Below are 21,898 nucleotides of genomic sequence, written 5' to 3'. Positions count from 1 at the left end.
ATCGAAAGGAAATGCAAAATAATTTTACAGCTATCTATGCTGATGTTTCATTATTTTTTTCTCACTTCTTACATATGGTTGTTTTTTAAAATTAAAAAAATTGTACTTTCCACTTTTCCAGTGATTAAATACTTTAATTGAACACCCATCTGAATAGATTTTAAATTGACATACATACATACATTACATACATAACTGACATTGTTAATTCTAAATATTTCCTGATTGAGAAAGAACTGCCAAAGTCTGAATACAGATCAAAGGACACTATTTGCATGTGGGGTTTTTTGTATTTTTTCCTTTTGGATTATGTCTTGACAACATGACTTATATAAAAATAAGTTTTACATGATTGCACATATAACATATCAATTATTGACTGTTTTGGGAGGAAGGGGAAGAACAGGAGAAAATCTCAATTAAAAAAAAATATTAAAAATTGAAAAGTTGTCTTTACCACTAGCTATGTAACTCTGGGCAAATCGCTTAACCCCAACTGCCTTACCAAAAGAAATTGCTTACCAAGCAATGAGGGAAAAAAAAATACTTAAAAAAGGAAAAGAAAGTTTCCTAACAAAAAAAAAATTTCCTGATTTACTTATTTCATCAGAATTCTTTTTTCCCCCCCAAGGCAACTGGGATTCAGTGACTTGCTCAGAGTCACATTGCTAGCAAGTGTTAAATATCTAACACTGGATTTGAACCCAGGTCTTCCTGACTCTGGCCAGTGCTCCATGCACTGCACTATCAAACTGCCCAATCAGAATTCTTCAAAACTCTCCCCACACACAACTTTAACAGTCCTTTTAAACTCTTCCCACAATTTAATAACAATGTAAAATTATCTTTCACAGTATAATACTCATACTGATGTAAAATCACATTCAAAACAAACTTTTCCCAAATGACTTCAGTGCTGCTGAAGGACAAGCATCTCAGGGTAAGGCAACAGTTCATGGTCATGACTGATGGTGAATATTTGCTTTAGAGCCTGTTTTCACAATTAAGATGTGGTAATGCATAAGCAACATTTGGATGAAAGCCCCTAATAGATTTTTAATTATGCTGTTAACATCACATTGTTACCAAGCTGTTTAATGGTTTTATTTCAGCAAGCTAAACTTCCAGGTGAAGATGAGGAAAAACTCATTCACAAAAAAGCCACCTCACTACTTGAAGAATGTGAAATAAAGTTGGGGCCCAATTCCATCAGATGTAATTGTTTCTGGTGTTAAGGACGCTTGACGGTGTGGGAGCAAATGTAAAAGAACGTTAAGATGTCTTATCATTTACAGATTCATATGGTTCTTGTCTTCCTTTTTGCCACTAGATTTTTCAGGAAAAATTCACCTAATGAAGGAAAATAACAATTCCTATTAATATTAAAATAAAAGCCAATCCTATTTGAAAAAAAATTTTTTAAGTATCCAAAATTTTATTATTGTGAATGGTTCCCAGTTCTCAAGATAATGCTATCTTGAGAAATTTTCCACTTTGTATTTGTATCTTCTTTCAAATCCCAAAGTCACTGTTTTCTCATCCAATATTTTTCCCATTTAATAGAATCGCTAGCTTTATCTTTCTCTGGCTCACCTTTTTGCCCCTATAATTCATACCAGCTCTCAATACTTTTCATAGTACACCCCCCTTTAATATGTTATTCCTTGCTATACCTAATAGTATAAATTTAAGACATATCCCTAGTCTGTAAATTTGCTGTCCTTTTTAATTTGCTTCATATAACTTTTCTAACAAAGTGTATTTCTCACTGACAAAATTCATTTTTGAAAACAAAATATATTACATTATTAACTAAGGTATAATGTTTTATAAAAAATTTTTGAGGCTGAGTAGACACAATTGGTTAAAATCCTAGTAAGTTAAACCTTCTTTATGATAAATCTGTGTTTGTTATTGTACAGCTGTTCAGTGGTGACCGATTCTTTGTGACCACACCAGGCCTTTCTGACTTGAAGAGCTCATCTTCCATCATCGTATCTTTTGAGTATTTCAATACTATTCATGTGGTTTTCTTGGCAAATACACTGCAGCAGTTTGCCATTTCCTTCTCTGATGGATCACCTTTTGTCAGAACTCTGCATTATGGCCTGCCTGTCTTGAATAATCCTGGATGGCAAAGCTCATAGTTTGAATGAGCTATGCAAGACCCCCTGCCATGGCAAGGATCAAATCAAACAGGGAGGGGTTAAATCTGTAGAGGAAAACTGACCCATTTTTAAATGGCATTATTCTCCTTAGAAATTCAGAATCAAGCTACTGTCCAAAGTCAGAACTGAATTTCAAAGAAAAAGCTTTCCAACAGGCTTGGGGTAGAATATGCAATTCACACCCAGAGAGAAAACTATGGAGACTGGATATGCATCAAAGCATAGCATTTGCACCTATTTTTGTTTGTTTTTTCTTTCTTTAGTGTTTTTTTTCCCTTTTGATCTCATTTTTCTTCCACAACATGACAAATATGGAAATATGTTTAAAAGGGTATATATTTAACCTATATCAGATTGCTTGTTGTCTTGGGGAGGGTGGAGGTAATGGAGGGTGGGAGAAAAATTTGGAACACAAAGTCTTACAAAAATGATTGTTGAAAACTATCTTTGCATGTATTGGGAAAAATAAAATATGACTGAGAAAAAAATTTAAGAAAAAAGGAGAGACAAGCTTTAAAGTTCTTTGCCTCTGGGGGGGAAAAAAGAAATGAGAAAGGTGAGTGTTCATACAATAATGCTATTTTTTTTTTTTTTAATAGCTGGAATTGATCCGATTGTGAGAACTTAAGAGATGCTGCTGGCATCATTTTCAAATCTGAACTTAGAAAGAAAATTGTTTATTTCCAAAAATATTTCACGTGGGCTATAAAAGAAACAAAATACCTAAGAAAAAAGTTCTTGGTTTAATGAGCAAACTATATATAAGAAATTCCCTTAAATATAGCATCTATCAATCCAAAAAAATTCATATAATATCCTAAAAAACAAAAATTTATTCCATAAAAATAGCCACAAGTGTAATTTGTTGTAGAGCTTTAGTTTGGGATTTTGTATTACATGTAAAGTTATAACCTAAACAAAAAAAGTGTCCTGAAGTCCTTACCTGCTTTATATGAGGAACGTACTAATGGTCCACTGGCAGTATAATAAAATCCAAGTTCCTTTCCTATTTTTTCCCAGTACTTGAACTTTTCAGGGGTAACATACTCTTCTACCTGTATTTAAGAAAGTATTTAAGATCAATTAATGGTGGTTCCTCAGAATCATAACACAGGAAAATAATGCCTGAAGTATTGAATTCTCCTTTTTTTTTTTTTTTTTTAAATCAGAATGAGTCTACTCTTAATTATTCACTTGATGTCCTAGAAGACTGAATTTCTGAGCTAGCCAGACTTTGTAAATCAGTCAGTCTAAGCTGTCCTAACTTCAGAGATGAGGACCTGAGGCCAAAAGAATTTAAGTGACATGATAACATTCCCACTTTATATACAGTAGGATTCTACAAACATGTAGAAGTTTGGTCAAATGAATGCTATAAATAATATGTAAAATTAAACATTTATTATTTTAAAAAAAAAAAAAAAGAAAGAAAGAATTTAAATGACAAGTTGAGAACCTGGTTTATTACTTTCTCATTCACTGCTTTCTCTACAATATTATATACTGCCCTTTATATTCTGGATTTTCCCTCTTTATTAGCTTGCTATCTATTTCTATCTTCTAGCGATTTGATATGCTCACCTTAACAGAGCTTTGGCTTTGAATTTATAATATTAACTGTCAAAGAATTATTTAATACCCTAGAAAAAACTAAAAAATTCATCTGAGCAGGGAAATAAGACCTGGCCGGGGCCCCTCTTAAAAGAGATTCTGAGTAGGCAGTATCAACTAGAGAGTTCTTGTTTGGTTGTTTCAGCTGTGTCTCACTCTGTGACCCCATTTGGGGTTTTCTTGACAGAAATACTGGAGAAGTTTGTCATTTCCTTCTCCAGCTCACTTTGCAGATGAGGAAACTGAGGCAAGAAGGAGGAAGTGACCTGTCCAGGGTCACACAACTGGTCATTATTTGAGGTCAGCTTTGAACTCAGATCTTCCTGACTCCAGGCCGGGCACTCTACCCACCGTAGTGCCACTTCCCTAGCTACCTTTTAGGGCCTAAGTACCAAATCTCAAACTGTACTAACAAAGCAGCAATCGTTAAAACTAGCTAATACTATTTAAAAAGTAGAATTAAAACTAGAAGCAATTGAGTTCAGAAACATAGTATGTGAAATCCAAAGACTCCAAATATAAGGATAAGGGGAAACTACTTGAAGAAAACTTCCTGAAAAACCAGGAAGTAATCAACTAGAAATCAGATTTAGATCAACACCTCCTAGTGTAGCTCAAAATAAACTTCAAATTAGATATAGGTATAAAAGTCATCACAAATTAGTCACAGAAAAGAAAGAGCTCTCATAAGAAAAAAGGTTCTTGTCTAAATAAGGACTAGCAAAATCTATAAGAGGTAAAACGGACAGTTTTGATAACATAAAATGAAAAGGTTTTGCTCAAAGTCAATGCAATTAGAAGGGAAACAATTAACTGGAAAAAAGAATTCCTGTAGCAAATATGAGAGATAGAAATGGAAGTAACTCTGAGGTTCTATTCCATACCCATCAGGCAGAAAAAGACCAAAAAAAAAAATTGTTTGAAGATAGGGACCCTAATACTGGTGCATTTTGCAATGAACTCTGGAGGGCATTTTGGAACCATACAAACTATCTGCCCTTTGACTCATTGATACTGGTACGAGGTAAGAGGGATCAAAGAAAAAGGGAAAGAAAGATCCTATGTAGAGAAAATGTTAATAGAACATTTTTTATTGCTGCAAAGAACTAGAAAACAAAGAGGATGCTCATCAGTTGGGGAATGGCTAAATAAATTATGGTATATAAATATGATGAAACATTATTGAGCTACAAGAAAATATAAGATGACTAATGTAATGAAATATGACGGTTCTATAAGAAATGACTAGCAGGCTGATTTCAGAAAAGCCTGGAAAGACTTACATGAACTGAAACTGAGTGAAGTTGGAGAACATTGTGCACAATAATAGTAAAATTATGTCATGATCTATTTAATACATATAGGACTGCTTGCCATCTGGGGGAGGAGGTGAAGGGAGGGAGGGGAAAAGTCGGAACAGAAGTGAGTTCAAGGGATAATGTAAAAAATTACCCAGGCATGAGCTCTGTCAATAAAAAGTTATAATTATTTAAAAAAAAAAATTACGTCATACTCAGCTATGACAGACTTGGCTTCTCAGCAATACACTGATCCAAGACAATTTCCATTGGGATGGAAAATGCCATCTACACCCAGAGAGAGAACTATGGAGACCGAATGCAGATCAGAAGATAGCATTTTCATGTTTGTTAGGGTTTGTTTGCTTTTTCTTTCTTGTGGTTCTTCCCTTTTCTTTGGATTTTTCTTTTACATGACTAAAATGGAAATATGGTTAAAATGACTGTACAATTTATAACCTGTATCAGACCGCTTACTGTCTTGGGGAAGAAGGAGGAGAAAAAAAAAATTGGAACTCAGAATCTTACAAAAATGAAAGCTGAAAACTAATTTTACATGTAATTGGAAAAATAAAATATTATTGAAATTTTTTTTTAACAAAATTATAAGATGGATAGAGTGAAGCATGTCAGGACTTGTATGAAATGATTCACAGTGAGATAAGCGGAAATGGGAGATCGAGGAGCTGCAGGTGGTGCAGTGGATAGAGCACCAGCTCTGAAGTCAGGAGGACCTGAGTCCAAATCTCATCTCAGACATTTAACATTTCCTAGATGTGTGACTCTGGGCAAGTCACTTAACCCCAATTGCCTCAGCAAAAAAAGAAAAGAAAGAAAGAAATGGGAGAACCATTGACACTATGACACAACACTGTAAAAAAAGAAAGAACAATAGCCAATGATCTCAACCCAAAGCCAGAGGGCTGACACCGATCAAGCCTCCACCTTTTAATAGAGAGGGAACAGTTTACGAATACAATGTGAAACACACATATTCAGACATGGCCAACATGTGACTGGTTTAGTTGATTTGATTTGTTTGGTGAGGAGGACTGACATTTTTTCTGGTGCGGTTGGTTACAAAGGAATGGAGACTAGATCAAAAAAAAAAAAAAAAATCATCAGTGAAATATTCAAAAAATATATAGAAAAGAGCAGAAGGAAATTCAGAAGGGAACAAAGACAAGCAGGGCAATGTTGGAACTACTGTGATAAATTACTATGTATTTCAAAAAAAAAAAAGTCCAACAGAGAATCACAGAGTCACATATAATCCTTTCTGTTGTCCTTTGCAGAAGGAAATGTCCATCTTTACTGATGTTAACAAGGTCAAACAATTTAAAAAAAGGAAATTTATTAAAAGCTTAAAAAAAAGAATTCACCAAGTCCGGGTCACCAGCAGCAGCCCTTAAGACAAGCAGGCTGGGCTGGGACTAGGAACATCTGTCCTCGGCTCCTGCTTCCAGCACAATTCATGTCCTCAGTTTGTTCCCTGGTCTGGCTTGGGAGGCAGGACACTATGAGGGGCTCTTCCCACTCCCTTTGCAGCTGCACATTCTAATATCATCAACCTTGGCATGCGTCAACAGGTCACTGTGATGGAGAATAAAAGGAACACGGGCCCTCAAACTCTCCCAGTCTATCACCCGCAGCATTGGAAGTCTAGTGCCCAAGACACCGTACCTTGAGGTGACGCTTGGTTGGCTGCATGTATTGTCCGAGGGTCAGACAGTCCACCTCTGCCTCGCGCAGCGCTGCAGACAGAATAACAGACAGCCTTAGCATTACACATCCAGGGCTAGGGCTTCCTCCCGAGGGCTCCAGAACAAGGTGGAAAAGAACTCGAAACGATCTCTAACTGGTGATCGGGGCAGACCTCGGCCACACTCAATCAGCCAATCACGTCATCACAGGTTTTGACTGTATGAGGTGTTCACGTTGGGGAGGGGGGGAGAGAGGGAGGGGGAGAAACATGGTATGACCTATGATAACTACTTGAATGAACTACTTTGAAGAGAATTTTATTTTAAAAAGGGTTAAGACTGGTAAATTACCCAATTTTCAAAATAAGTGACCAGACAAATGTTGTCACATAGAAAACGGGAAAAAAAAATCAAATTATAGTTTTATAAGTTACAAACCCCAAAATTAACACATAAAGTAGACTTTTAGGACCAGACTTCAACAAAACCCAAAGCTCTGGGAGACTATGAGATTAAACTAGTGAAGACTAATGTTATGTTTTAAAAGACATTCAGGGTTCAATGACAACTTTCAAAGTTAAATCTGTGTTTACTTTTTGTTATTCATTGTGACCACTTTCTACACAAAAGAGTTATATTTATACTATAGAAATATGAGAGGCAGCCTGAGTATCAAAGGACCTTCAATGTGGACTCCTGTCAATTTAAAAAGCAAGGTTTCCCAGCTTTTTTTCTGCTAATTTACCTTTCATTGTAGAATACACTTGTTCATCAGTCTCTCCCAGGCCCAACATTATGGATGTTTTGGAAATGACGTCAGGCTGAACCTTCTTGGCATGTTTCAGTACTTCTAGAGATTGGTTAAAATTCGCTCGAGGATCACGTACTTTCCTTTAAAAAGAACAGTTATCAATGAATCAATTAAAAAGAAGTTCAAGAACTGGAAAGACCAGAAAACTGTACATTCTATATGTTAGGTAATTCAGTAGGAGCCCTTCTGCATAAATGGTTTACTGTTATACAAGAAGAGAACCAGGTGTTACTGGTAGCTCGTGATCCTGCTTGTGGTAAAGGAGTAAAGAAAGACTGGGGAAAAACATAGCCTGGCGTCCAAGGAAGGTGCTTCCCCCATCATATCCATGTCGGTACTAAAAAACTCAGCCAGTAGAAGCTACGAGGGATAAATAAAAAGAGAATGTGTGGGGAAGTTTGGAGAATGTAAGGGAGGCCTAGTAACTGAACAAAGAAAAAAATTAGGCTGAATCTATGATTCTAAGATATGAGAAACTTTTATGCACATTCTCTCTATAAAGAATAAGCTGCCCTCTGCTGGTAGAAAAATCCAAAAATTTCCAGGCTATTCAAGGGAAAAAAGTAGAGGATTCTGGAATTTTCAATGAAAAGAATAATGCTCCTTAAGTAGAACTAGGCAACTGGCACCGACTGCTGGTGGGAAAACTGTTCTTGGCTGTATGCCAAGTATAAATGGCAAGAAAATTAAAAAACTCTAAGTAGGCTCTATACCAGAAAGTTGCTAATATAGAAAACTTTGTAGTATTTTCATATTAAATTTTGTTGATTTATATAATATGAAACCAATTAGCAGGAGAGAAAGAAAAATTTAGTGACTGTAAAACCACAACAAATACAGAAAAAGACTAATTACTTCTGAAAAGACTTCTCTTCTGAATTAAATTAATTCCCCCATATGTTTGTGATTGAGTTAAAATGCTGATAATTGCTTGCAATGGTTGCTCCTTTCAAGTTTTAGGCACTGGGGAATAACAGGAACAATTCCACAAAATCACTTGCAAAATGCTTTCCCAGAACCCAAGGAAATGAAAGTGTTTCAAAATTAATTCTGACTCAAGGTTAAAAGAATGTTTTTAACATCCAACACAGGTTTAAATATGGAATGTTAAAGGTCCAGCAATTGTTTCTACATTGAATAAGAAGGAAAAAAGGGGCTATTGTTTTTTCTAAGACAAAGTTCAAGTATATATTTTTTAAAAAAAGACCTTTTCTTTTTTTAGGTATGAGCTTTCTTTCCTTTTAAAATTCATTTATTTATTTATTTTTAATATACTCTGCTTCATAAATCACATTGGGAGAGAAAAATCAGAACAAAAATCAGAAAAAAAAAAAAAAAAACCCAGAAAAAAGAAGTGAACATAGCATGTGCTGATTTATATTCAGTCTCCCTAGTTCTTTTTCTGGATGCAGATGATATTTTCTGTCCAAAGTCTACTGGGATTACTGAACCACTGAGAAGAACCAAGTCATACTAGCTATTATTGTGTACAATGTATTCCTGGCTCTGTTTGTTAGCTCAGCTAAGTAATGTAAATTTTTTTTTTTAGCAATGCAAATATTTTATGTAAATTTTTCCAAGCCTTTCTAAAATCGGCTTGTTCACCACAAAAAGAGAGGCTACAAGCATTGCTTGCACATATGGACTTTTCCCTCCTTTATGATTTCCTTGGGATACAGAACCAATACAGCAAATGGCATTGCTGAGTCAAAGAGTGTGCAGTTTTATAATCCTTTGGGCATGGTTCCAGATTGCTCTCCAGAATGGCTGGGTCAGTTCACAACTCCACCAACAATGTATTCGGGTCTTAGTTTTCCCACATGCCCTCCAACATTCTCCATCATCTTTTTCTGTCATCTTAGCCAATCTGAGAGGTATATAGTGGTACCTTAGAGTTGTTTTAATTTGCATTTCTCTGATCAATAGTGACTTATTTTTTCATATGACTATAGATGGCTTTAATTTTCATCATCTGAAAATTGTCTGGTCAAATAGAAAGGAAAAGTTCTAATGGGTTCCTTTGCATCATTAAAGAGAAAACTGCCTTGTTCCTTAACCTCCATCTTTGGAATTATGACTAACTGAAGGTGTGCTGCTTTAAAAAACATACTTTGAAAAATAACACAATGATCTTACAAAGGAACAGCCTGGGCCTCCAAAGTCAGCAGGCCCAGCTTCGAGTGCATTCTCTACCTGGGGCAGACTCTGGGCAAGTGACCTCAGGAATTCCCAATGCTGATAAAAATCACAGGTCCATCCCAAATATAAAAGATTATGTATTGGGGGGAGGGAGGGCAAGAGAGAGACAGAGAGTGAGACAGAGAGAGAAAGAGAGAGAGAGAGAGAGAGAGAGAGAGAGAGAGAGAGAGAGAGAGAGAGAGAGAGAGAGAGAGAAAGTGTGTGTGTCTCTCTCTCTGTTGTGTAATCACCTCTGTAATTCTGGAACAGTTTCCACATTATGGGCATACACATCTAATCCTGATTGTGCAACTATCTCGACAGATTTAAGATCTCCTCGGAAATCAGGGGTCAGGCATTCCACTAATATATTTGAATTCCTAGAGAAAAATAAATAGGAAAAATAAAAATGACGAACAGTGAATTGTTAATAAAATCAATGCTCACACCTATTATTTCTACAACTTACTCAATGGAATTTTTGCAAATCCTTTTGTTCCAACTTTTCCCCTCCTTCCCCGCATCCCTTCCCCCAGATGGCAGGTTGACCAATACAATTTAAATATGTTAAAGTATATGTTAAATACAATATATATATACATATGACCATACAGTTATTTTGCTGCACAAGAAGAATCAGACTCTGAAATAAAGTACAATTAACCTGTGAAGGAAATCAAAAATGCAGCTGGACAAAAACAGAGTGATTGGAAATGCTATGTGGTGGTTCACACTCATTTTCCAGAGTTCTTTCGCTGGGTGTAGCTGGTTCCCTTCATTATTGAACAAATGGAACTGATTTGGTTCATCTCATTGCTGGAGATGGCCAGGTCCATCAGAACTGATTATCATATAGTATTGTTGTTGAAGTATATAAATGATCTCCTGTTCCTGCTCATTTCACTCAGCATCAGTTCATGTAAGTCTCTCCAACCCTCTCTGTATTCATCCTGTTGGTCATTTCTTACAGAACAATAATATTCCATAATATTTATTTACCACAATTTATTCAGCCATTCTCCAACTGATGGGCTTCCACTCAATTTCCAGTTTCTGGCCACTACAAAAAGGGCTGCCACAAACATTCGTGCACATACAGGTCCCTTTCCCTTCTTTATGATCTCTTTGGGATATAGGCCCAGTAATAACACTGTTGGGGTCAAAGGGTATGCACAGTTTGATAGCTTTTTGAGTATAGTTCCAAATCAGCATTTATTTTTATTATATTTTAAAATTTATAATAATAACCTTTTGTTTTTCAAAACACATACAAAGATAGTTTTCAACATCCATCCTTGCAAAACCTTATGTTCCAAATTTTTGTCCCTTCCTCCTTCCCTTCCCTAGACAGCAAGCAATCCAATATAGATTAAACATTTCCAATTCTTCTAAATACATTTTCACATTTATCATGCTGTGCAAGAAAAAATTTGCAGGGCAGCCTTTGCTGCCACAGATGTTGCAGACTGGGAATGAGATAAATTGGAGGCAGAGGGAAGAGAAGAGAGGTCAGACAACCCAATGGCCTCTCAGTCAGAGAGGTCAGAGAACAGGAACTGCCTCGTAGTCTCTTTGTATCATCCTCTCACATGAGGAGATCCATTCTGGGTTGGATCCCCAGCAGTCACTATCAGGTGGCTCCTGTGTATTTCAACAGCTCCTGGTAGCATAACAGATCGAATCATTAAAAGAGGAAAATATATACTCACACAATCACCCTTATGATCTTTGTACCCTGATTATATTTTCCCTTTATATCTTTTCTCTTATTTTATCTTTCCCCTCCCACAGTGTATTCTTTTTCTTCTCCCTTTCATTTCATACTTCAAAATCATCACAACAAAACAGAATCCACACCTTTTCAATTAAGACTTCTCCTAGGAAACATTTTTTACAGTCAAAGGTTCTGATAAAGGCCTCATTTCCAAAATATATAGAGAACTAACTCTATAATTTATAAGAAATCAAGCCATTCTCCAATTGATAAATGATCAAAGGATATGAACAGAAAATTCTCAGACAACGAAATTGAAACTATTGAAACTATGTTCCAAGTTATTAATTAGAGAAATGCAAATTAAGACAGCTCTGAGATACCACTACATACCTATCAGATTGGCTAGAATGACAGGGAAAGATAATGCGGAATATTGGAGGGGATGTGGGAAAACAGGGACACTAATACATTGTTGGTGGAATTGTGAATACATCCAACCATTCTGGAGAGCAATTTGGAACTATGCTCAAAAAGTTATCAAACTGTGCATACCCTTTGATTTAGCAGTGTTACTAGTGGGCTTATATCCCAAAGAGATCTTAAAGAAGGGAAAGGGACCTGTATTTGCACGAATGTTTGTGACAGCCCTCTTTGTAGTGGCCAGAAACTAGAAACTGAGTGGATGCCCATCAACTGGAGAATGGCTGAATAAATTGTGGTATATGAATGTTATGGAATATTACTGTTCTGTAAGAAATGACCAACAGGATGATTTCAGAAAGGCCTGGAGAGACTTACACGAACTGATGCTGAGTGAAATGAGCAGGACCAGGAGATCATTATATACTTCAACAACAATACTAGATGATGACCAGTTCTGATGGATCAGGCCATCCTCAGCAACGAGATCAACCAAATCATTTCTAATGGAGCAGTAATGAACTGAACTAGCTATGCCCAGAAAAAGAACTCTGGGAGATGACTAAAAACCATTACATTGAATTCCCAATCCCTATATTTTATGCACACATGCATTTTTGATTTCCTTCACAAGCTAATTGTACAATAATTCAGAGTCTGATTCTTTTTGTACAGCAAAATAATGTTTTGGTCATGTATACTTATTGTGTATCTAAGTTTTATTTTAATATATTTAACATCTACTGGTCATCCTGCCATCTAGGGAGGATGGAGAGTAGAGGTGAAAATTGGAACAAGAGGTTTGGCAATTGTTAATCCTGTAAGTTACCCATTATATATCCTGTAAATAAAAAGCTATTAAATAAAAAAAAAAAAAAAAAAAGAAATGACCAACAGGATGATTTCAGAAAGGCCTGGAGAGACTTACACGAACTGATGCTGAGTGAAATGAGCAGGACCAGAAGATCATTATATACTTCAACAGCAATATTATATGAGGATCAATTCTGATGGACGTGGCTCTTCAGCAATGAGAGGAACCAAATTAGTTCCAATGGAGCAGTAATGAACTGAACCAGCTACACCCAGTGAAAGAATTCTGGGAGACGAGTGTGAACCACTTCATAGAATTCCCAATCTCTCTATCTTTGTCCGCCTGCATTTTTCATTTCCTTCACAGGCTAATTGTATACTGTTTCAATGTTCGATTCTTTTTGTACAGCAAAATAACTGTATGCATATTTATTTATATATATGTGTGTGTATATATATTGTATTTAACTTATACTTTAACATATTAACATGTATTGGTCAACCTGCCATCTGGGGGAGGGAATGGGGAGGAGGGGAAAATTGGAACAAAAGGTTTTGCAATTGTCAATGCTGAAAAATTATCCATGTATATATCTTATAGATAAAAAACTATAATAATTTAAAAAAAAAAAAAAAAGAGAGACTCCTCTTAAGGCCATAGTGTGACTGACTCCAACAGACAAAGATAGGAATAAAACAGTCATCAGAAAAATTCTGAATTCCTCAATCTGCTGGCTCTCCATTTCTCTTTTCCTTTTCTTAAATAACCCTAATCACACTCAATCCAATAAAACACAGACCCAAAGACGTTCTAGGGCAATAGACCAAGTCCTGGGCCTTGGTCTTCTCAAGGTCAAATCTGGCCTCAGACACTTACTAGTTGTGTGTTGACTTCACCCTGTCTGCCTCAGTTTCCTCGTCTGTAAAATGAGCTTGAGAAGGAAATGGCAAATGCCTCTGATATCTTTGCCAAGAAACCCCCAGATGGGGTCCTATATAGAGTTGGGCACAACTGAAAAATGACTGAAGAACAACAAAAAAAGATATTCTGAGACCCATCTGATCTGATCCTAAACTTCAGGAGAAATATAAAATCAACTCTTCTGTGTCCCCTCAGTTTGTCCATTTTTTTCTAAATGTATGTCAGGCCTTTTTGTCCAAACAATACTCCTTCTCAGATTCCCTCCATGCATCATGTATGAGCGTAACGTACATTTTCTCCTGCCTAAATACACTTAATCCTCTTAACTCCCAGTTCTTTACCAGGCAGGGAGAGTGAGACTTGAGAATGACAAAATAATGAATGGTAGTCAAAATGATCCATAACATTAGCAAAAACTGCAAACAAGTGTGTATTCTTCAACTGGGAAACTACTGTGCACATAACAAAACATACAGACTGCTATTTTGCTATATGCTATGATGAAAATGAGGGATTCAGAGACCACAGAAGAAGTATCTGGAAATAATATAGAGATGAACGTTCACAGTGGCCCCAAGAATCCTAAAGGAAATGACACTAAAAGGCAATATGATTCGGGTCAATGCAATGACTAATCTTGCTTGTGGAATAGTCATGATGGAATACAATTCCTCCCAGGACATAGGTGGTGGACTATGGGTAAGAAATAAGACACACACTGTCAATGTTCCAGTTTGCTTTGTTTCACTGTGGTTCTTTATTAAGAAGGAAGGTTCTCTTGAGGATGGGAAATGGGATTGGGAAGGGACAGCAATATTAAAGTCCCCTAAAAGCATGAAGAAGCATTTTTTTAAACAGAAAAAGAAAAAAAAAAATTATCCAGAGGATGAGGTTTAGGTTCTGGATACATGTCTACCCTTTTTACATCATGGATGCCAATTCTCATGTCTCCCACAAAATATTCCTTGGCATTTCTGCAAGAAAAGTTTGGATGCTATGAGACCTTAACATGATTCTCTTTCAGGAATACAGAGCGGTAGCAAAATGAAGTCCGTAAGGCTGCACATCAGTGGGATTTAGTGTAGTTTGAAAAATGTAGCTATTAACTTTACATTGGAACCATTAATCACCCAGAGAACAATTTACTCAAAATATCAGTATATTGACATGATTCAGTTGCCAAATGGGAGTCACAAGTATGCATTTGGTGTGACATCAAATTTTTAGATTTTGTTTTTTTTTGCAACCGTGAAATCAAAAGGGAAAACACTCACCTTTCCTTCAAATGCGAAACTGTCTTTGCAAAGTGTTCAGCACCCCCATCAGGCAGATCTAGAAAGAAAAGAATCCATCGGTTAAGAAGCTGTGTCATGTCACAGCATGCAAAGATCTTCCATCATGGAAGAGACTATTGAACTAATCATTAGGGCGCGTGCATATACACACACACACACACACACACACACACACACACACACGAGATTTGGGTTAAAGAAATGGCTCTGCTATTATATGATCTTGGAGAAATTCATCAACTTCTCTAAGCTCCAGTTTTTTTAATCTATAAAACGGGAAAAAATTTTTTTGAAAAAACTATCCATATTCTAAACTCACAAGATAGTTGATATAACTTATAAAGAAGAACATAAAGGACTTTAGAGGCCATTCTTGTACACCTAAATGCTGAAAGGACCCTAGAGACAACTGAATGCAACTCTCATTTTACAGATAAGGAAACTGATATACACACTTTTATGTGCTCAGGGTCAACCAACCATCAATCAATGAACACATATTTATCAAGAATTGGCTATGTGCCTAAGCACTGGAGACACAAATACAAAAGGAAACAATCCCTATGTGGAAGGAGCTAATGAAGAAGACAAGAAGTACATATAAAACATTTTGCAATACAAAGCTTATAATACAAATATGTCAGCAGTAGTTGAACATAAGAGAACTTGGAGAACGTCACTAGTGGCTGAATCCAGACAACAGTGCTTAACCTGTGTGTGAAAGGGAGAAAGAGAGATAACAGGTAGGGAAGGATCCACTCCAGACAAGGGGTGTGGCCAGAAAAAGGAAGGGAGATGGATGTCTTCAGTACGGAACAGGGAGAAATCCAGTTTGCCTAGACTGAAGATCGTAGGAAGGAAAGCAACTTCTAGTGAAGGTGCAAAGAGAGGTGTAGGGCTCGAAAAGCTGCCCTGAAGAGTTCCTATCATAGCTTAGAGCAGGGGTCCTCAAACTTTTTAAATAAGGGGCCAGTTCACTGTCCCTCAGACTATTGAAGGGCTGTACTATAGTAAAAACAAAAACTTTGTTTTGTGGGCCTTTAAATAAAGAAACTTCATAGCCCTGGGCGAGGGGGATAATCGTCCTCAGCTGCTGCATCTGGCCCGTGGGCCGTAGTTTGAGGACCCCTGGCTTAGAGTAAGAGGGAACTGCTAGGATTAACGGAGTGGAAGAATCACCCAGTGAGTTCTGTGCTTCAGGAAAATGACTATCAGATGGACTAGAATGGAGAGACTAGAGCCAGGGGAAGCCAGTTAGGAGGCTATTGCAATAATCAGGTGAGATTAGTACTGCCTATCTATGTGAGCTTAGGCAAGTCACTTAACCCCAATGACCTCAGAGGAAAAAAAAATCTAGGGGAAAGATTATTTAGGTCTGAGACAAGGTGCTGAGGAGAGAAAGCCACACAGTGATGTGAAGGGAGAAACAGAATGGTTCGTTAAGGATTGGTTATGTGAGACAAGGAAGGGCAAAGAGCTGAACCTAATGTAGAGGTAACAAACCTGATTGATGAATTCTTTCTCTATGGAGACCCATTAAAAAAAAATAACTCTAGGTAATTTTCTTTTTTGGGGGGAGAGCAAGAGAGAGAAAGTTCAGACGGACACACACACACACACACACACACACACACACACACACACACACACGATGAAAAAAGTAAAAACAACTAGTAAAGGAGTTGGTCTGCCAAAAAAAAAAAAAAAAAAAAAAAAAGGCTACCTCTCTTCCAGAGACTGGGAGAAAGTAGTAAAGAGTGATGTCAATGGATTTTGAGATAAATTAAGAAATGGAAGAACAAAAAGTTCCATCAGATAGTGATATAAGTCCCTCCTCCCCCATAATCCCTAACCTTAAAGAGCTTATAATGTAATTGGGGAAAGCAGACACAAGTATATTTAAAATTAAACAACTACAAGCCTTAATTAATACAATGGGGAAGCACTTCATAATTGCTTAACCTTGCAAAATAAGTGATTATTATTATGACTAACCATCTCGATCCACAGATGTCAGCACAACATAATCGAGTCCCCACTCTGCAATTGCTTTGGCTGTATTATAGGGCTCATTAGAATCCAATGGAGGTGGTTGTCTTGCAGTCTTAACAGAACAAAATCTGCAACCTCTTGTACAAGTGTCCCCCATCAACTGGAATGAAAATGTTATAATAATTATCAAATTAACTCAGCATCAAAACAATAAATATTTACTGAGATTCTTTTTGTATAAGGTACAGTAGGAAAAGACATAAGATGCAATCCCTATCCCTATGGATTTTAAAATCTACTTAGGGAAATTTAAAAATAAATATGCTCAAAACCAAACAATAAAAAGCTTAGTAAGTCATAAAGAAGTACAACTGCAAAATGATAAGGCTAAACAGTAAGCGCTATATAAATTTTCTAAGAAGAGGGATCATCCTGAGCTGGAATATTGATAATATTATCAAAATTTTTCTTCAAATTCACCAAAATAAAATTAAAAACCTACACAATGGCTACATTACTTTAATCTATGGTTCTGCAGAGGTCACAAAATGTCGGTTTTCTGTCTTAAGCAGAAAACTTTGGGAGAACAAGACCAGGCTCACCATGATTGTGGCCGTAGCAGTGGCAAACTCTCCCCCTCCCCAACACTCCCCGATATTGGGACACCGTGCTTCTTCACATACCTATAATCAGAACAGAACATGACAAATGGTAAACAATAACTTGAAATTATTTATCAAATAAATATCTAATGATTATGAATTTCAATGTGACAGCAATAATTTTTAAACAACCATCGTTTCCTTAGGAGCAGAACAATCACTTCAGGCTCAAGTTCCATTTTATCCCATCAACTGTGAAGCAATTAAAACTTTACATATCTTCTTAATGTTGAGTAGATAGCTCTATGCAGGATTTATGGTAAAACACAAGGATTGCACAGGTTGAGAATGTGTACAAATTGAACCAATAAAAGGAAAACCCACATTAATGAAATCAAGGATCCAATGAAGAATAGATCCTTTGGGACTCAGTTTTGAAGGAAAAGTATTAAATTCATTTCCATTCTGTATAGTGAGACAAAATTTAAATTCCTAAAACCAAGGAAAAGCATTTGACAAAGTAGATGGAGCACTGACAGTAGCATCAAGAAAAAGTGAATTCAAATCTTGCCTACGGGAAAGCATGCTAAATGGAACCCCATGGTAAGATACAGACAAGAGTTGTAATATGATCTTCCTGAAGGAAAAACCTATAACAATGAAATCACAGATCCATTAGTGCATTGGAATATGAGATTAATGCTAAGAAAAATACCTTTTTTTAGATGGGAAACTAACAAGATATTACATACTTACTGTATGGAGATTTAAATTCCTCAAAGTGTTTTTCAGCTTATTGTAATTTTTTCCAATAGGAATCTCTGTTTTTAGCCATGGTGGCAAACTTAGCCTAAATAAAGCCAAATAAAACTATTAGAAAATAAAACTCTTCACAAAAACTGCTATTAAATTATTTTATTTTGTATTTCTATGGTAAGAAAAAATTTCCTTCATCCTAGATCTTTCCTTCTAGTGGAAGTTGGCACTTTTACCACTTCTGAGTAATTTAGGTCACTTAATGAATTTTAATAAAAAGGGAAGGTCCCAGTCTAGACCTAATACTCACTCAACACTCAAAACTATAACGAAAGACAAAGTATTATGCCAATGTAAAAGACGTTCAGATTGCTTGCAATGATAACTTACCTCTCTCCTTTCTGACGTTTCAAATTTCCTTTATATTCAGCCCAGGTATTCTTGTTTGAAAGGTCACCAGATATGAAATCTTGAAGATCTGGTCCATTTTGTAGGAGCTCTTTCTTTTTGTCTGGCAAAGAACTTAATGTTCTGTACTGGCTATACAAATAGTTTCCAAATACCTAGAGAGGGTTAATTATGTTATTTTTTTTTCCACACAAAGGAGCTCATTAAATTTATCTAATAATTATCTCAGCAATAGATTATATCTACTACCCAGCATAGAAACTATTTAGAAAAAAAAAAATCTATCTCTACTCTAGTAGTTCACAATCTAAGACACAAAAACACACACTGCCAATAAATACTAACTAAAACAGAGGCAAAATTTATATGCCTGGATATATATATATATATATATCACCTGGCTATCACTTATATAAAATACTTATCACCTGGATCCTAAGCTCAATTAAAGTTTATTTTGCTGTTGAATTATGTATTTATCAAAGCAAGTTCTGGTTGCTTAGAAACATTCTGTTGGCTTTGTTGAAGTTCTTGTGTTAATGTAGATATTTGAAAGTAAAAAAATTTCCTTATACAGAATTTTTCTTTTTAAGTCTCATGTAGTTAAATCTGAAGTTAGTACTTCATTATGTAAGAGAAATGAATAAACTACTGCAAAAACACAAGTTTCACAACTGGAAAGAGCTCACTGGCCATCTTGACCAACCCATTCTTGAAAAAGAATTCCTTCTTTTAGATAAATACTATTTTGATTCTGTGATATATGTGAAATTGCTTTAAAAGTTATCTATTAATTAATTAATAACTATACATCTAAATAAGGTATTTTTTTCTCCATTTATGTTTAATAGCAAGAGTCTGCATTTTATAAAATCAGAAACCTGGTACAAACTGAAGAATACTATACACATAAGAACATTATTCTTCCAAATTAACTTATTATTACGTCTACCATGAGCCTATATTTTGAACAAAGTAAATATTCACCAATAATCCCACCTGGCACACTAGTTGAATGACCATGGACAAGTTATTTCATTCCTTTCATAGATCAGTTTTTTGGTTGCAAAATGGGGATATGTCTCCTTGTAGCACTAGTCTCACAAGATTATTTTAAGAACTCAACTATTCATTCAAGAAACATTTGTTTTAAATGCCTACTAAGGAATGGTATTAAAGGACAAAAGACAAAAATGCAGTCTCTGCACTCAAAAACTTTACATTCATTTAGGGGAAATAAAATGTACACATAGAAATTAAACAAAACAAATATACAAAATACAAAAATACAAAATAAATAAAACAAAACAAAAAAAATTCACAGAATGAATGCACCCAGGAATTGGGGGGATCAGGAAAGGTCTCTTGTAGAAAGGACCTATAGAGCTTTATCAGGGATACTAAGAGGTACATGTGGCCCATAAACCTGGCTTTTAAAAATTATTCTGAGAGTTTACTGAGAACAATCTAAGGTCATTTCCTTTTCTGACAGGATTGCCTGATTGGTATGCTGGAAAGACTGTTAACATAGTTTACTTTTCAGGAGCATTAAAATATTTTAATGAGTTTTTAAAAAAAGAATTAATTTAATATTCTTGGTTTCCTTTGTATTGCATTTTATGCATTTTAAAACTTATTATTCTAAGGAATCCATGGATTTCACCAAGCTGCCTAAAGAGTCTAAAAACATCTGTCAATAAAACGTTATTATAATAAAAATAAATAAATAAATATCCAAAAAAAAAAAAAAAGAGTCTATAAACAAAAAAAAAACCAAGGTCAAGATAAAGATCGTGAATTCCAGACAAAAGGTATATAATAGGGACACAAGAGATACAATGTTACATACAAAGAACATATAGGTCAGTGTATGTGAGATGTATTAGTTAGCTTCATAAGGTGGGCAAAATCCAGATGATAAAGAGCTTCAGATGTCAGAAATGTGCATTTTATCCTAGAGGCCACAAGGAAAACACCCGAGTTTCCTGAACAGGGGAGTAATAAGATCATATTTCAAGTAAGATAATGTACTTCCCTTACAGATATTAACAAATCCTGAAGGTTCTATAAATATGTTATATTAATAATTTTTTAAAAACCACATCCTATCTCACTGCTTTGTTAGGATTAATAACCTTTGTTAATTCTTGTGTTCTCTTAGTGACACTTTATTTCCTTAATCATTTTGTGTGTGTATGTATCTATGTACATACAAATATGCATATATTTGTGTATTTATATATGCAATACACACAATCACGTATATTTACTCGTACATATTTGTGTGTACATGTTTATATACCTGTTTATTCATATTATAATTTGTGCACAATATACATATTTATGCACATATTTTATATGCACATGCATGTTTATGTATTTGTACTTAAATTTGCATATGCACAAATATCCATGCATATTTATGCATAAACACTTGTGTACACACATACCTAGACGCTTTCATTTGCATATGCACGTATACACATTTTTGCATACACATGCGTGTTTCCATACACATATATGTATAAACATAGAACTACGCGCTCACATTTACTCTCTGTGTCTCTCTCTCTGTACACACATTTACCTGCACTTTATTATTTGCCCAGCAGTGGCTAAGCTGCACTCCTGACCCAGCCCTCTCCCCAATGACATGCAGGTTTTTGTGGCTCCAGAGTGCGGCGCCTGGCCGGGATCTGACCAGCCGAACGAGGGGCCTCCCTCGGCGCCTCAGCGAGACACTACGGGGCCGCTTTTCCTCCTTCCCGAGCCCCTCCTGGGGCTCCCGCCCTTCTCTAACAAGGGCCCTACCGAGGACGCGGCTCGGGCTGGGGCGGGAGGACAGACCCCTGGAGGAACGGGGAGAGACGGGAAACCGAGCGGGGCCGCTTCAGACCGGACCTGCCCGCCCTGGCGGCCTCTCCGGGGTCTCACTCACCCGGGACCCGAGTACGCCAGAGACGCCGCCGCGGCGGAGAGACATGCCGGCAGAGGAGGCTCAGAGCCCCGGCTGGCCGGGCCCAGGCTCCACCAGGCTTGTCAAACGGAGCGGGAAGTGACGCCAGCCGGAAGTATCGCGAGTCGGAAGTATCGTCCAACCACTTTCCGAGGAAGGCAGAAGCGCCGGTTGTCTCAGGACAAATGCGTCATTGCGGGGCGGGAAGACGTGAAAAACAGAAGATTTCGCGATAGGAGAGGCCCTCA

General features: G+C 36.4%; 1 protein-coding gene across 1 annotated transcript; it reads right to left on the bottom strand.

The window, feature by feature from the left end:
- Nucleotides 1-113: 113 nt before the first annotated feature.
- LIAS (lipoic acid synthetase) lies at nucleotides 114-21,824 on the bottom strand. Its single transcript, XM_003773311.4, has 11 exons — nucleotides 21,633-21,824; nucleotides 18,677-18,849; nucleotides 18,287-18,380; nucleotides 17,531-17,611; nucleotides 16,932-17,088; nucleotides 14,916-14,973; nucleotides 10,021-10,149; nucleotides 7,526-7,671; nucleotides 6,761-6,831; nucleotides 3,112-3,223; nucleotides 114-1,350 (listed from the first exon to the last, which is right to left on the bottom strand). The coding sequence occupies exons 1-11, from the start codon at nucleotides 21,675-21,677 to the stop codon at nucleotides 1,298-1,300; spliced, it is 1,119 nt and encodes a 372-aa protein (XP_003773359.1). The 5' UTR covers nucleotides 21,678-21,824; the 3' UTR covers nucleotides 114-1,297.
- Nucleotides 21,825-21,898: the final 74 nt, after the last annotated feature.

This window comes from Sarcophilus harrisii, chromosome 6 (genome assembly GCF_902635505.1).
Source record: "Sarcophilus harrisii chromosome 6, mSarHar1.11, whole genome shotgun sequence".
Taxonomy (NCBI): Eukaryota; Metazoa; Chordata; class Mammalia; order Dasyuromorphia; family Dasyuridae; genus Sarcophilus; species Sarcophilus harrisii.
The sequence above is the reverse complement of the archived record's forward strand: the minus strand, read 5'-3'. Positions and strand labels throughout refer to the sequence as shown.